The sequence below is a fragment of the Elgaria multicarinata genome, chromosome 1 (assembly GCF_023053635.1).
Source record: "Elgaria multicarinata webbii isolate HBS135686 ecotype San Diego chromosome 1, rElgMul1.1.pri, whole genome shotgun sequence".
NCBI classification, from domain to species: domain Eukaryota; kingdom Metazoa; phylum Chordata; class Lepidosauria; order Squamata; family Anguidae; genus Elgaria; species Elgaria multicarinata.
The window spans coordinates 178,484,479-178,498,242 of record NC_086171.1 but is presented as its reverse complement, the minus strand read 5'-3'; the positions used below and the strand labels follow the sequence as shown (position 1 = coordinate 178,498,242).

Here is a 13,764-nt window from a genome sequence, read left to right as displayed (position 1 = left end):
TAAAATAAATAAATAAATAAATAAATGTACAGAACGAAAAGTCTTTCAAGCTCATGGACCGTTTTCTTTTTATCCTCCAATCATTTCTCCTATGCTGCAGTTCACGACTGCAGTGATAGCGAATGCTCATATTCCTCTGCTTTTGTATTGCGATTCAAGTAATCACATAATTTAGATTCTCACCTGTTGTGAGACATGAATGTGTGTGTTGCCTCAGAGATAATCAGAGATCCTATCTAGGACCCTTTTTATACCTCTTATCTAGATTTATCCAAAGGGGTTTCTGGCCAATTCCTAAACCCAGCTCCAAAGAAGAAAATCCTGCATTGTGGCATTTCTTGAAAACCTCCAACTTTCCTTACCTCCTTGCTCTCAGATGCTTCCAGTAGATCCATCCAGCAATTGCTACAACTGTCATGAGGAATCCCATAATGATCCCAGCCACGACTGGGGCAGATAATGTAGCAGAGGCTGCAGAGGCATCTGCTGCTGGATAACAAGACAATGAAAAATCCCATTTATACGAGGCAACTTTCTCCTCAGCCCTGAGAAAATCCTTCATGCAAAAACGACTCACACACAACTGCAACCACCACATTGCCAGAGGATTAGGAGCGTCAAGAGCAACACTTTAATCCCTGATCTACAAGGCTGCAATTCCATATACCCTGACCCAGGAGTAAGTCCAATTGAACTCAATGCTTAGGACTGCATGGATTTATCTACATGGGAAATGCAGGGAAGGTCTTAATGAAACTAGAGGTCTAGTCCATCCAGAATACCACTAGATGAAGGGACACACCTCACCTGAGAACGCTGTGAATGACACTTTAGGAGCCTGTCGGCTGTATCTGGTGAATGCAGCAACGCTGAACCTAGAGCAGAAAAAACAGTGTTTTATTTATTCCGCCATTTATTTATTTTTGTTACATTTCCATCCTGCTTTCCGCACAAAGAGTTCAGCAGCATACATGGTCGTCCCCCACTACCCACTTTTACCCACACCAAAACCTGATGAGGTGGATTAGGCTGAGAGACAAACAGTTACTGGACCTGTTCAGACCACACACTAAGCCATGGTTAGGCCACTAAGCCTTTTGCAGGAAATGGCTAGTGAGTATGTTTAAACCATGGCTATGTAGCCACCATGGTTAGGAATAGTTCACCTGACACGCTAAGCCATAAGATTTAGCTCAAAACACTTAACCACTGTGGCTTAGTGTGTTGTCTGAACAGGGTCACTGGCTCAAAGCTGTGTCTCACTATCAACCGCCTCACTTCCAAATTCTTCACTCCTGTGGCCTGAGTGGCTAATTTTCTTCTCACAACACTTTCAGAGCTGAGCTGGAAGAACTATTCAATGGTCCATATGGCTGAAGAATGAGGTGAGTTCACTGCAAACTGAGTTCTCCTCATGCTACATATGTCGCATTAGGAGAACTCAGTTGATGTGTTACGTATCAACCCGTTTAATATGTCGCTGTTTCATCTCCACTAGCAGCAGGTCTTACGTAAAGCGAATTCAAGACCAAGCCGCCCTGAAATACTTTGGATTACAACAGGGAACAATGTATTGTTGCTGGGAAAATTCATCCCCCTCTCAGCTACTATGAGGATTATGGCTCAGTTCAGAGAGACCAAGGAAGTCGGGGTGTGTGTGTGAGGTGTGCGCTAGTGGCAGATGACGTCAGGGTCTCCTCTAATAAAAAACTGCAGACACTGTGCCCCTGAAGCCCTGGGTCCACTGAATAGGACGTGGCTGTCTCAGTCACACTTGCTTGTGAGCTTCCCAAAGGTGTCTAGCTAACCACGGATGGCATTTCCTATCTTCTTACCTGTACTGTGCATCCTTTTTCAGCTGCCCATTGCAGGTCTCCCGGGAGTGGCTGCATTCCTCTGCACCCACCATCACCGGCCAGGCCTTGGGACTGTTGCTCTCATTCCGGTGAAACGGGTTTGGCACCAACACAGCCAAGTATGAGTCTTCCTGCCCGTAATAGTGGTCGTACCATGTGCGAGAGATGATGTCTTGGCTGGGCCTCAACACTGGAGATGTGGAGAGAAGCACTGCAATGTTATGATCACGGGGGCCGCATTGATTCCCCTGCAAGGATGGCCCCAGGATGGACAGACACTTACAAGACTCATTGGTGGTGACCACAACCCCATAATACTCTATGAGGCCGTTTTCCTCACTGAACATATCGGGGGAGATGACGACTCTGGCGCTGGCATCGAACTGGGGGGTGTCCACTCGCACAGGAGGAGGAAAGACTGCAATGGAAAGCCAGAAAATAAGAGGTATTAGGGTGCCACCAGTAGGTGTCGCTGCAGGCCTAGAGTTGTGCACATCGGATTTGCAAGCATAGCAATAAAAAGTTTAAATAACACATTTCATGTGTTCAGCGAATTTCACATACATTATCTCGACAAGCATTACAATGACCCTGTAGGGCAGGCCAACAGTATTATCCCTTTGTTGCAGATGGGAAGCTGGGAACAGGAGGATTGTAGCTTGCCAAAGGCTAGCTAGTGATTTGTGGCTCGCAGCTTACATTCTTGGCCCTTGTGCTAAGCACAGTTGTAGGATATCAGTGTCTCTCACCAAACTGCCAGACTCTCACTTCTCCACTTTTAAAGTTCAAGTGTTCAGTCAATCAATTGGTCTGATGAGTTGCTACTCAGAAGTCCACCTCGGCACAATGGAAAGTGTGGGAGGCACGTACCTTCCACAGATGTATTGCAGAACACCGCTGCTGCTGGGCCCTTTATGCTATTCCTGCCAACAGCAGTAACACTGACTTCATAGGAGGTGTTGGAGGCAAGTTCTGCCAGAGTGATGTCAGCCCTGGAAACAGCCAGAAGAAACACCGACTGTTGGAGATCTGCTCTTGGAAACGCCTTCACTGCCAACTCATAGGACTCCATGTCTCCCTCGGGGACAGTCCAGTTTAGGAAGGCACTGTTGCTGTCAGGCAGACACTGCAAGTCCTTCACCTGAGTGGGCTCTGGAGAGACAAAACACAGGCCTTTTCTACACAGGGCTGTTTATCCACTGCATCTACTTTCAGTTTCGTTGCCAAATTGAGATCTGACCGCTATACAAGGAGCATTTTCTTTACTGCTTTTTGGCTGCATAACCTCTAGGTGGCACTGTGGTATAGTGTAATAGCACAAATGCAGAAGTAGAAACAGTGTTTTCTTTCAATCATCACAAAAAATACCCCATTTTCCCAGCTCTAAAAAAAACTTGCTAAAAGTGCTGTTTACAAACAGAAGAAAAATTAGGCTTATGACATCACCTAAAGAACCCATAAACAATATTGGAAATGATGACCACACAATAAATGTCTCATGAAGAAAAGCTCACAATGAACTGAACAGGAACTGACTGGATGACACTTAACTGTCTCTATGTGAGTTAATAGATATCTACAATAAATATTTAGCAGCCTTCCCCCAACCTGGGGTTCCCGTAGGTGTTCCAGCACACCCCAGCCAGCATGGGAGTATCTGGAAAGCACCTGGTTGGGGAAGGCTGATGTGCAGAATAGCTACAAAGGAAGCTGTCTTATACTGAGTCAGACCATTGGTCCATTTAGCCCAATATTGTCAACAGTGAATGGCAGCGGCTCTGCAGATTTTCAGGCAGGGATTTTTCCCGCCCTGCTGGGGACTGAACCTGGGATCTTCTGTAGATGCTCTACCACTGAGCTATGGCTGGTCCACACTGTTTTGTTCCTTTAGTAGAGATACAAAGCCAGAAAGCAATGAGACCCAGAAATCCCAGGTGCTTGGTAGCACAGGCATCTAAAAAAATGATTTTGGCACTTGGCATTTCAAAACTTTTCTTCACCCTTGTACAGGTGTGCCTCCTAAAAATGTGCTAGTACCTGGGAGTTTGATGATTTATTTATTTATTTATTTATTTATTAAGTTAGGACAAGGATCCACTGTAAGGGATTCTGTGGGATTTGGGCACTTCAGTCGGAGTATGCTGTCTCTAGAAGCCAAATGCTTAACATAGACTTTGGGGAAACTGTTCATTTAGGTGATAGGCAAGCTGTTGTGATTCCAAGCCCTCCTGCTGTGGGACAATAAAGAGGTCTGTCATGCAATCCACAAAGCTTTATTCAGTAAATAGACCTGAAGGGAGTGTGAATGCTAGAAGCTATCCTTTAAGCTTAATTAGCCTAACAAAAAAAGGCAGATGCCTATCAGTTAAATCAGTGGTTCCCAAACTTTTTCAGGTCACCGCCCCCTTGGTTCCACAAACTCATGCCCAGCGCCCCCCTACCCTACACTATAAAAATCATTATTCAGAATAGTGGTTTTCAACTACCCACCAAGGAAGATAATAACAATAAAATTCAAAACAGTAACAATTAATTGAATACTTTATTCAAAATCCAATTGGTGTGCCCTGCCATGCTGGCTGCAAACAGAGGCGTTTGCTCTCTTTTCCCTCCCCCTCTCGGCAAGCCTGGGGCAGGTGCTTCCCATTTAGAGGGGATTCTAGGAGTTGAAGGACTTTTTTCTGTCTAAACATGCATAAAATTGTGCCTTTAACTTATCATGTCACACTAGCATGAATACAGGAATCAAATAGGATTTCCTTCTTCAGTGGAACACACTTACTTAGGAGTAGGCACCATTTGTTATAGGAAAGGATAATGTATTTTAATTAAAATTTTAAAATAATTATCTGCCACCTGGTACAGAGTTTTCCTATGGAAAATCTGGCTGGGACTGAAGTAGAGGAGCACTAATTTTACTGTACTTATTGTCTTTAAATATGGTTAAATATTCCACAGTTACCTTGCTATTCTATTTCTACAATTCATTTTCTCCTATCTTTTCTTCACCCTCTCTTTGTTTTCAGGCTGAATCCTATGCACATTTACCTCAGAGTAAGTTCTATTGATCTCAGTGGGGCTTACTTCTGAGTAGACATACTTAGGATTGTGCTGCAGCTCTGTTTTTATGGTGACACAAGATACACACATACCAAAAGAACACTTGAAAAAAGGGGGTTGGACACCCTGAAATAAGCAAGGGCAGATAGGAATGGTTTCAGCAAGCATTCTGGAAAGAGGTGCTGCTGAATGTTCTTTAGCCAGGAAGGATGCACCATTTTGTTATAGGAAAGGATAATGTATTTTAATTAAAATTTTAAAATAATTATCTGCTCGGTCCCTGGGTTTTAGGACCTTCTGGAGAGACCACCTCGAGTGCCCCCCTGCCGCCCCTTTGCCTATTAGCGCCCCCTGCCAGCGCCCCCCTGCCGTCCCTTTGCCTCTTAACGCCCCCCTATGCAATCCCACCGCCCCCAAGGGGGCAATACTGCCCACTTTGGGAACCACTGAGTTAAATGAACAGTTTTCCACTGTGTGCGACACACCCTAAGTGAACTCCTCCTTCAGGGAGAGCCTTCAAGCTCTAATCTCTGGCGAGTGGCTAGCCTACTGGACAGCCTCCCAACTCCTTGCAACTCTGCCCGCTTGATCCTGCTGCAGACTCTGGGATCTATCAATTCCGATACTCCTTCCCCATCCGACAAAGACTGAGTTCTCAGGGGTGGGGCAGATGATCTCTGAGCCTGGGCTGCCTGTCCGATAAGCTCCTGGGAAGACTCCTCCTTGACTCCTGGAGAGTCTTGGAGAATTTCCTCCCCCACTTCCTGTCTTGGCTGTTCTACTTCATCTTCTTCAGGCTCTGAGTCCATTTCAGGATACACACTAGGGAGATCGGGCCTGAGCCTAGCACCTTTCCTGCTTTTCCAGTACACAACCTCTATGTGGCTCTGTGGTATAGTGGATAGAATAAATACAAAAGATGAAGTTGCACTTTCTTTTGCTTTCCCAATTAAATGCTGCATTTTCCATGCTCTAGAAAAACTTGCTGAAAGTGCTGGTTAGTCACAGAAGAGAAACTGGAGGGTCATGATGTCGTCTAAAGAACCCGTAAACAACTGTGAATAGGGAACGATGAGCACACAATGAATGTAGAAGAACCCTGAGACTCTAAACATATTGAAGTGTCATAGGGTGGTGGGAAATGGCCAATACCTGTAACTGGTCCAAAGTCACATGCATACCATGACATCCATGCACACAGTCCACAAGCCTTTGCTGCTGCCCATAAAAGAGAAAGCAAGTCGTGCAATCTCCTTCCACACTCTCAAAGGAAGAGCACATACCCACCTATTGGTATTGCCACTGTCTCAGAACTGTTCTCATATGGTCCAGCAGTGCAGCTCAGAGAGACGGAGTAATTTCTCCCTGGCACCAGTCCCTGGAAAACATGCCGGACCTGCCACTGGGTCAGGGTGTGATGCTGGAGCGCAGTGCTATTGCCCGGATGCCACAGCTGCAGCTGGCAGCGCTCTGGCTTGCTGAGGGGCTTCGCCCAGGTCACAGACAGGACAGGACTTCCCTGCTCAGTCTTTACGGAGAGCTTCCGAGGAACCAGAGGGTCTAAGGTATAAAAAAGGAAGTGGAAGAGAGTGAGCTGGTTGCTAAAACTATAGAGCTGTTTGGGGACTGGTGAAAATAAAAGCAGAGAGTCAAGATAGAGCAGCCTAGGATGATAACCTGGTACCCTCTAGATGTGTTTGACTACAACTCCCAGCATCCCCCAGCCAGCTATTTGTGGTCGAACACATCTGGAGGGCGCCAGGTTGGGGAGCATCTCCCATAGATTGAGGCAGATCAGTGGCTCCTTCCAAGTGGTTTTCTTTTTCTTTATTTGGATTGGCAGAAGCTCTCTGTGAGAAGTTAGGAATTGAACTAGGAGCCCAATAAATGCAAAGTATACAATTTAACACTAAGTTTCGCCCCCCTTCCATATGACTGTGTTTGATTAAGAAAATGCCATTCCCCACGTGGATACATGTACTTTTGTTTAAGAACTGCCTAATGTCGTTCAGATTAAAAGTGTTCCCAGTCAAACCACTGGGAATGGAGCAGGCCACAGCCTGTAATCAATGATCTTCTAAGGAATTTAACAGCATATGCCGAGTTTGTAATTGACCCCGGATCTGCTGAGAGTGGTTTTAAATGTGTGGGTATATTTAAATGCTTTTATGGTTTTTAAATTTTGTATATTGATTTTTAATGTTCAATGTTTTAATCTTTGTAAACCACCCAGAGAGCTTTGGCTAGGGGCAGTAAGGAGGAGGAGGAGGAGGAATAGACAGATTCCTTAACTTCAGTAATTTCTATTTAAACCACTAAAAATCTCTGTGTAGATAAATACAGGAGAGTGTGAAGTCACGCATACTCACATGTCCAGTCACTGACGTTCGCTGCTGATATCTGATTCGGCCCGACCATGGAAGCCACTTCTAGCAAGTATTTACTTCCTGGGATGAGGCCTACGAAGGTGAAATTGGTGACGTTCTTCTCCACAGATGCTTTTGCTGCCACATTGCCTGAGGCAGCATAATACAGCGTTAGTACGTAGCCATCTTGGTCTCCTCCAGGGGGTTCCCAGGCAGCCCTCAGCTTGTCAGTGTGCCCTTTGTTGGACAAATGTACTCTGCGAGGAGGAAGCGGACCTAAGAAGGAGGGAACATCGGAAGAGAAAATGGAAGCCATCTGCTTCCCCAGCTTCTTATAGCCGCGGCTGTGTGTATTCTGTCTGCATGACACAACACTAAGCTGAGAAAAGCAGGATTTGGCATCGGCTACTAATTAGATCAGTAAGTAAATCTGTACGAATTTGACTTTTTTGCATAACGCATTCAGCGCATCAGAAGGAAAGGCAAATAACCATGAAAAGCACTGAAGCATCAAGCCCCAGATGCAGGACACGGAGTCAAAAGCGATGCTCCCTTGACTGACTATGGAAACCAATATGACAATGGATCTTGGTCCCTCCCAGAGAAACAAAAGGAAGTGGCTGATGCCAGCCAGGGCTACTCACTTGTCCATGCGCTGATGCTCCCTGCTGAAGTCCTATAGGGTCCGGCCCTTGAGATGATTTCACACAAGTACTTGGCACCTGGTGTCAGGCCTGAGAAGGTGAAATTGGTGGCATCTCTCCCCAGAGAAGCTTGTGCCGCTCTGGTGCTGGATCGCGAGTGGTACAAGTTCAACTCATAGCCGTCCAGTCTACCAGAGGCTGGTGACCAAGTCACCTGCAGCCTGTCGGGGTGCCTTCTGCTCCACATCCGCACAGAGGTGGCAGGCAGTGGGGCTGTGAAACAGGAAGAACGTACATGAGAAAATGAAGAAGGGTGGCCCAAGTAACTGGCTGCACATGGCAGCTGCAATGGATGAGAAGATCATAATTGCACAATGGGATCTGCATAGTATATCTGGCAGGGAGGACAGACCAGCCTTCCCCAACCCGGTGTCCTCCAGATGATTTGGACTACAACTCCCATCAGCTCCAGCCAGTACGGCCAATGGTCAGGGATGCTGGGAGTAATAATCTAAAATAGTATCTGGGGCAAGAAGGCTGGATTAGACTATCAATAACAACCAGGATGGGAGAGAGAAACATAGTAACATGGAAAGCTGCCTTCTATCGAATCAGACCATTTATTATTACGTTTATATCCCACCACTTTTCCTCCATGGAACCCAAGGCCACTCTCATGATCCTCCTCCTCCTCCTCTCCAGTGACTGAGCCAAAATTACCCAGTGTGTTCCAGGCCCATGTGGGGACCAGAACCCAGATCTCCCAAGTCCCAGCCCAACACTCTAACCACTATACCACACTGGTTCTCAACACTGAGAGCATTGGCCCATCTGGCTGGTAGATGTTATCTCAGGTTTCAGACGAGGGACCTCTCCAGCCCTACCTGAAGATGTCGGAGGTTGAACCTGGGACCTTCTGCATGAAAACACGTGTTCTGCCTCTGAGCTACTACAGTCCTTCCCCTCAATCCAGTTTCTTTCACTCTATCTTGAAGCGGAACCATCTTAAACACTGAAAAATGCTGAAGGACTCGATGCAGTCTACCTTCCTACATAACATAGTTTAGACAGTCCTACTTGTCACACCTACATCCACCTTGAACCTTCTGGCCAAATCTCTGTGCATACAAGTGAACATGTGCTGTGAGGATGTGTGTCTTTGCACATATATAAAACAGGTGTGCAGTTATATGTCAGTGCCGAAGTGTGCAGCCTCTGAGAGACTGCATGGGAGGGAAGAGATGAAATATTTGTGCATGCCAGCGTCTGCACATATCTTCATCCATGTGAGCACGCACATGTACAGAAGACCAATCCCTTCCACTCCCACATTTCCTTTCTTCAAATGGCATGAGATGGTCCAGGCACAGCCCAGGCTAGAAATGTCTCAACATGGGGAAATTTCCTCTTGTTTATCCTGTGGATATTGGGAAGGGGAGGGACATGAAGTGGGGTAAGCCAATGCGTAACCAGATGGATGGGATTGTAGGGTAAGGGCAGACTCAGCAGGAAAGAGTCAAGTTGTTTCAGAGGAGGAGAGGGGTTGTGGGCCTAGAACTACACAAGGACACCATGTGTCTATGGGTAACGGGTGCATCCCTAGACCTTCAGTTCAGACGGGCCTGTCACACTCACACGTCCACTCGACGGCGATGGTAGAGGAGGCCTCAGCTTGACCTTTCACTGTAATAACCTGCAGAGCAAACTGGCTTCCTGGTGGCAAACCGGTCCAGAGGAAGTCCTGGGTGCCCGGCCCCACCTTACGAACTCTCTCTAGGCCAGGAGGCACGAGGCTGTACAGGATCATCCGGTAGTGGTCCCTGCGTCCTGGAGGCTCTGCCCAGGCTGAGTAGAGCACAGAGGAATTTCCAGTGTTTCTCAGGGTCAGGTTCACAGGAGCAGCAGGGGCTGCAGGAGAAGAGGAGACGGTTCAGGCAGAAACAGAGGACTTTTGTTTAACCGCCCAGAGAGCTTCGGCTGTGGGGCGGAACATAAATGTAATAAATAAAAATAAATAAATAAATATAACTTTCATGGCACAGCAACACCCCACACAGCTCATGGTGATACAATGAGAGGTGCAGTCACCTTCTGCTGTAACCAAGACCAGCTATGAAGCGAAGGTCAGTCCACGTGACACAAGAGTAGAAACAGATCTAGCATCTGATGAGGCATTCAGAACAGCCCTTGCAGGGCAACAGCCACACCTCCATAACAATCTGCACCAGATTGCAGATAACTGCACCAGATTATAGTCAATATGGCTCTGTGGCACTGCCCACTGACATCGGCTGAATGTCCCCAGGGCTTGGGTACTCCTCCCATATCTTATGCGCAGGGTTGGGCACATCTGTCAAGTCCACTTTAGTTCAGTTTGTTGGATTTCCACCATTAAGTTTGTGCCATCCCGTTTCCAGGTCAATTTGCAAATTGTGTTTTTAAAAGTCAGCATGGAAATGTGTACAGCCTTTTGTGCACATTTCTTCCAATCTACGCAGTTTTGTATGTACTTCTTAACATGTACGCATTTCCCCCGATTGTACGTAGTGATTTTGTGCATGCTTTATCCTAATATGCACGTTTTGGGTACACTTTTTCCTACTACACATGTTTTTTTTGGTGCACATTTTTTAACTAATGAACTTGATCACATTCAGAAATGTGTAGATTTTGGAGCGCAGCTGTGTTCCGGTTCATGTATACGTCAGGGGTGTGCATTATATATGTTTGCATCAAAATGTGAACCACACAAAATTCGCAACCTTCTGTATTTCAGTCATTGACAATGTAACACCCTGTTCTTCCACTGGGTTGGCAACTCACCTGTACAGACTGTGCTGTTCCGGGAAGCAGAGCTGTAGGGCCCAGCCAGTGACCACACGGCGATGAGGTAGCACGTGCCTGGGGTTAGCCCGACCACGGTGAGATTAGTGCTGGCTTTCTCCATAGCCACATGACTTCTGGTACCTGTGGATTCCTCTTCGGACACAGAGACCATGTAGCCATCTCTCTGTCCAGGTGGTGCCTTCCACTGCACAGTCAACATTGAGGAGCCGTGACTGGTTGCCATCAAGGAGAGTGGCATCAAGGGCACTACAAAGGGAAGCACAAGGGGCTTCTGGAGAGGCGTATTGATGCAGACCGTGGCCATGGCTTAGGGGCCAACAGTCTCATTGATTCCTATGTTGTGTTACCCCTGGCTACATTTCTTAAAAAATGTATTTATTCATGTCCTTTGAGGTTTACATACAAGTCATACAAGAAATACAGACTGGTGGGGCAGGGGGTGGAGATGGGGCGGAACCAATGACAAGTAAGCTCATCCATTCTTAATGAGCCAGCAGGAAAGACAAGCAACTGAGACACTGCAGGAAGTCAGAATAAAAAGTAATCATGAATAACAGCAAGGGCCAGCCACAATAATATGGAAAGAGGTATGACGATGTACCCTCCAGCTGGCTTGGCTGGGACAAAAGGCCATTCAGCTCCTCCCAACTTCCAGAACTGTCTCCTGCAGTGGCCATTCCACCGGGCCATGGTGTCATGTCATTATGCAATGTGGTCCTTGTGTAAAGCTAAACTATGGTTTAGCACTACGTGCCCAAGAAACAGGCTTGAGCAAAGCCTTAATTTCTATACCACCTTTAGCCAAAAGCCACCAAGGTGGTGCAGATAAAACCATTTTAAAAAATCCATTAGAACAATAGTGCACTACAAATAATTTAATCTTGGGCAAATGCACTCCCCCTTGCCCCTTCTTCCTCCTATGCAGCTCAGATGAGGAATAAACCATGATTTGGTTTTACTTTAGTAAATCTGTGGCATCATTACAAAATTGAATTCTGGTTTATTCCCTCCTCAGGAGGAGGGAAGCAGAGGGGGAGAATGCAAGCCCAGTATTTCACACAGGCTCTTTTCTGCTCACTCATGTAGCACTAAACTATGGTTTAGCATTATGTCCAATCACAGCCTACGAAAGAGCTTGTTTTCCTTTCCCCCTCTCATTCCCTTTTCCTTTTGTATCACAGAGCCTGTTCAGGCAAGACACTAAGCCATGGTGGTTTAGCATTTTAAGCTGAACCATTCCTAACCATGGTGGCTATATAACAACGTTTTAAAGACACCCACTAACCATTTGCTGCAAAAGGGTTAGTGGCCTAACCATGGCTTAACATGTTGTCTAAACAGGGTCAATGCCTTTTAGATTGTAAATGATTATTTTACATTCTAAATCATCTTGACTGCTTTGGCAAAAAGACAGAAGATTATAAGTAAGTTTTTTAAAAAATCAATATAATATAGCATATAAAGAAAATTGCCAAACATCAGGTAGGAAATTGGAAAGTTCTAGGAAGGGACAGGAATCAGTAAGAGTTTAAGCACACTTTTAAAAAGAGATACTACTAAGAATCATAGAGTTGGAAGGGATCTTGGAGGTCATCTAGTCCACCCCCTGGTCAATATGGGATCTACAATGCAGCATGCAACTATGGAATCCCTAACAGGTGGCCATCCAGCCTCTGCTAAAATACCTCATTACATTTGATGGTAGATTAACCTGTGCAATTCAAAAAGCCAGGGAGACAAATGATAGAACCATGATTTTGCCTAGCCTCTGTGCCATTAGCAGCTCTTGCGCCTTCTAGGCTTGTGAAAACCAGCAGCCAGCGCTTCTCCATTCGGAAAATGTGCCATCCCAAGCAGACTCAGACAGAAAGTGTGGCTTGAGAGAAAAGGCCTAAGAACAGCCTACAATGTACCTGTGTAGCCAATGGCTGTCTGTGAGGAAATGTAGTGAGGTCCGGCTCTGGAGACAATCTCAGCCCGGTACCGGGTCCCCGGCACCAGGCTATCCAGGGTCACCTGGGTAGTTCCATGTGGCACTGACACATTCCGGATAATGGAGAGGGATTCATCCGAGTAGAGCTGGACCCAGTACTCTCGTCCTCGCCCCGATTCCATCCAGCTCACAATCAGCTGCTGGGGGCTCTGGCCGCATTTCACACTCACGTTAGCCAGAGATAGAGGGTCTGCAGTGGCAACAAAAGGGGGTGGTACGTGACGGTGGCATAAGGGAGCAGGCGCATTGGGCAAACCTCACAGCAGCTGCTTTCACAGCAGCATTTGACCATGGCATTTACCACGGTTCCATTGTTCCTTCTAATGTCTTGCCAGAGTGGGTACACCACCACCATGGGAATCATTTTCTGCCTGCTTGTTCAAATCTGTACAATCTGTGTTTAAAGATTAACCAGCAAGGTATGTGTTTAACACTTGCAGAATCCTGACTAGACTTTATGTTCTTGATGATATTGGAATATTGCATACGGTCATGTGAAGGTAAAGCAAGTTAGCAAAACAGAAGACAGTAACGCAACCATATTTTAACTACTGTCCCCAGAGTATGTGAAGCATGACTGGTCAATGATAGTGTCATGTACTGCCTCTATGAAGACCCTAGTGCAGGTGTGGGCAGAAGGTAGATCTCCAGATGGTTTGGACTTCAATTCCCAGAAGCCCTTGCCAGCATGGCCAAAGGTCAGGAATGCTGGGAGTTGAAGTCCAAATCATTCGGAAATCTACCTTCTGCCCACACCTGCCCTAGAGCAGCCTTCCCCCAACCCAATGGCCTCCAGATCTTTTGGACTTCAACTCTCTTCAGCCCCAGGCAGCATGACCAATGGTTAGAGAGGATGGGAGTTGGAGTCCAAAACAACTGGAGGGCACTAAGATGGGGAAGTTTGCCCTAGGGGGAGATTATATGAGACAGAATAATGATGGTGTGGGGAATTTTGTCCTGAAGGAATCCTATTTTAATTTTAATTTATTAAACGCATA

General features: G+C 46.3%; 1 protein-coding gene across 2 annotated transcripts in view; it reads right to left on the bottom strand.

Moving 5' to 3' along the window:
- Window positions 1–13,764, bottom strand: part of LOC134410717 (receptor-type tyrosine-protein phosphatase V-like) — a 70,036-nt gene that overhangs the window by 31,152 nt on the left and 25,120 nt on the right. Inside the window, exons 10-20 of one of the 2 annotated variants that reach the window (XM_063144187.1) lie at window positions 12,687–12,956; window positions 10,750–11,019; window positions 9,562–9,834; window positions 7,927–8,199; window positions 7,286–7,558; window positions 6,204–6,476; window positions 2,727–3,008; window positions 2,140–2,274; window positions 1,836–2,046; window positions 799–875; window positions 363–489 (exon numbers count right to left, since the gene is read on the bottom strand). In XM_063144187.1, the coding sequence (XP_063000257.1) occupies window positions 363–489; window positions 799–875; window positions 1,836–2,046; window positions 2,140–2,274; window positions 2,727–3,008; window positions 6,204–6,476; window positions 7,286–7,558; window positions 7,927–8,199; window positions 9,562–9,834; window positions 10,750–11,019; window positions 12,687–12,956 (2,464 nt within the window). The remainder of the gene's footprint in view (window positions 1–362; window positions 490–798; window positions 876–1,835; window positions 2,047–2,139; window positions 2,275–2,726; window positions 3,009–6,203; window positions 6,477–7,285; window positions 7,559–7,926; window positions 8,200–9,561; window positions 9,835–10,749; window positions 11,020–12,686; window positions 12,957–13,764) is intronic. The other variant, XM_063144194.1, reaches the window with a different exon arrangement.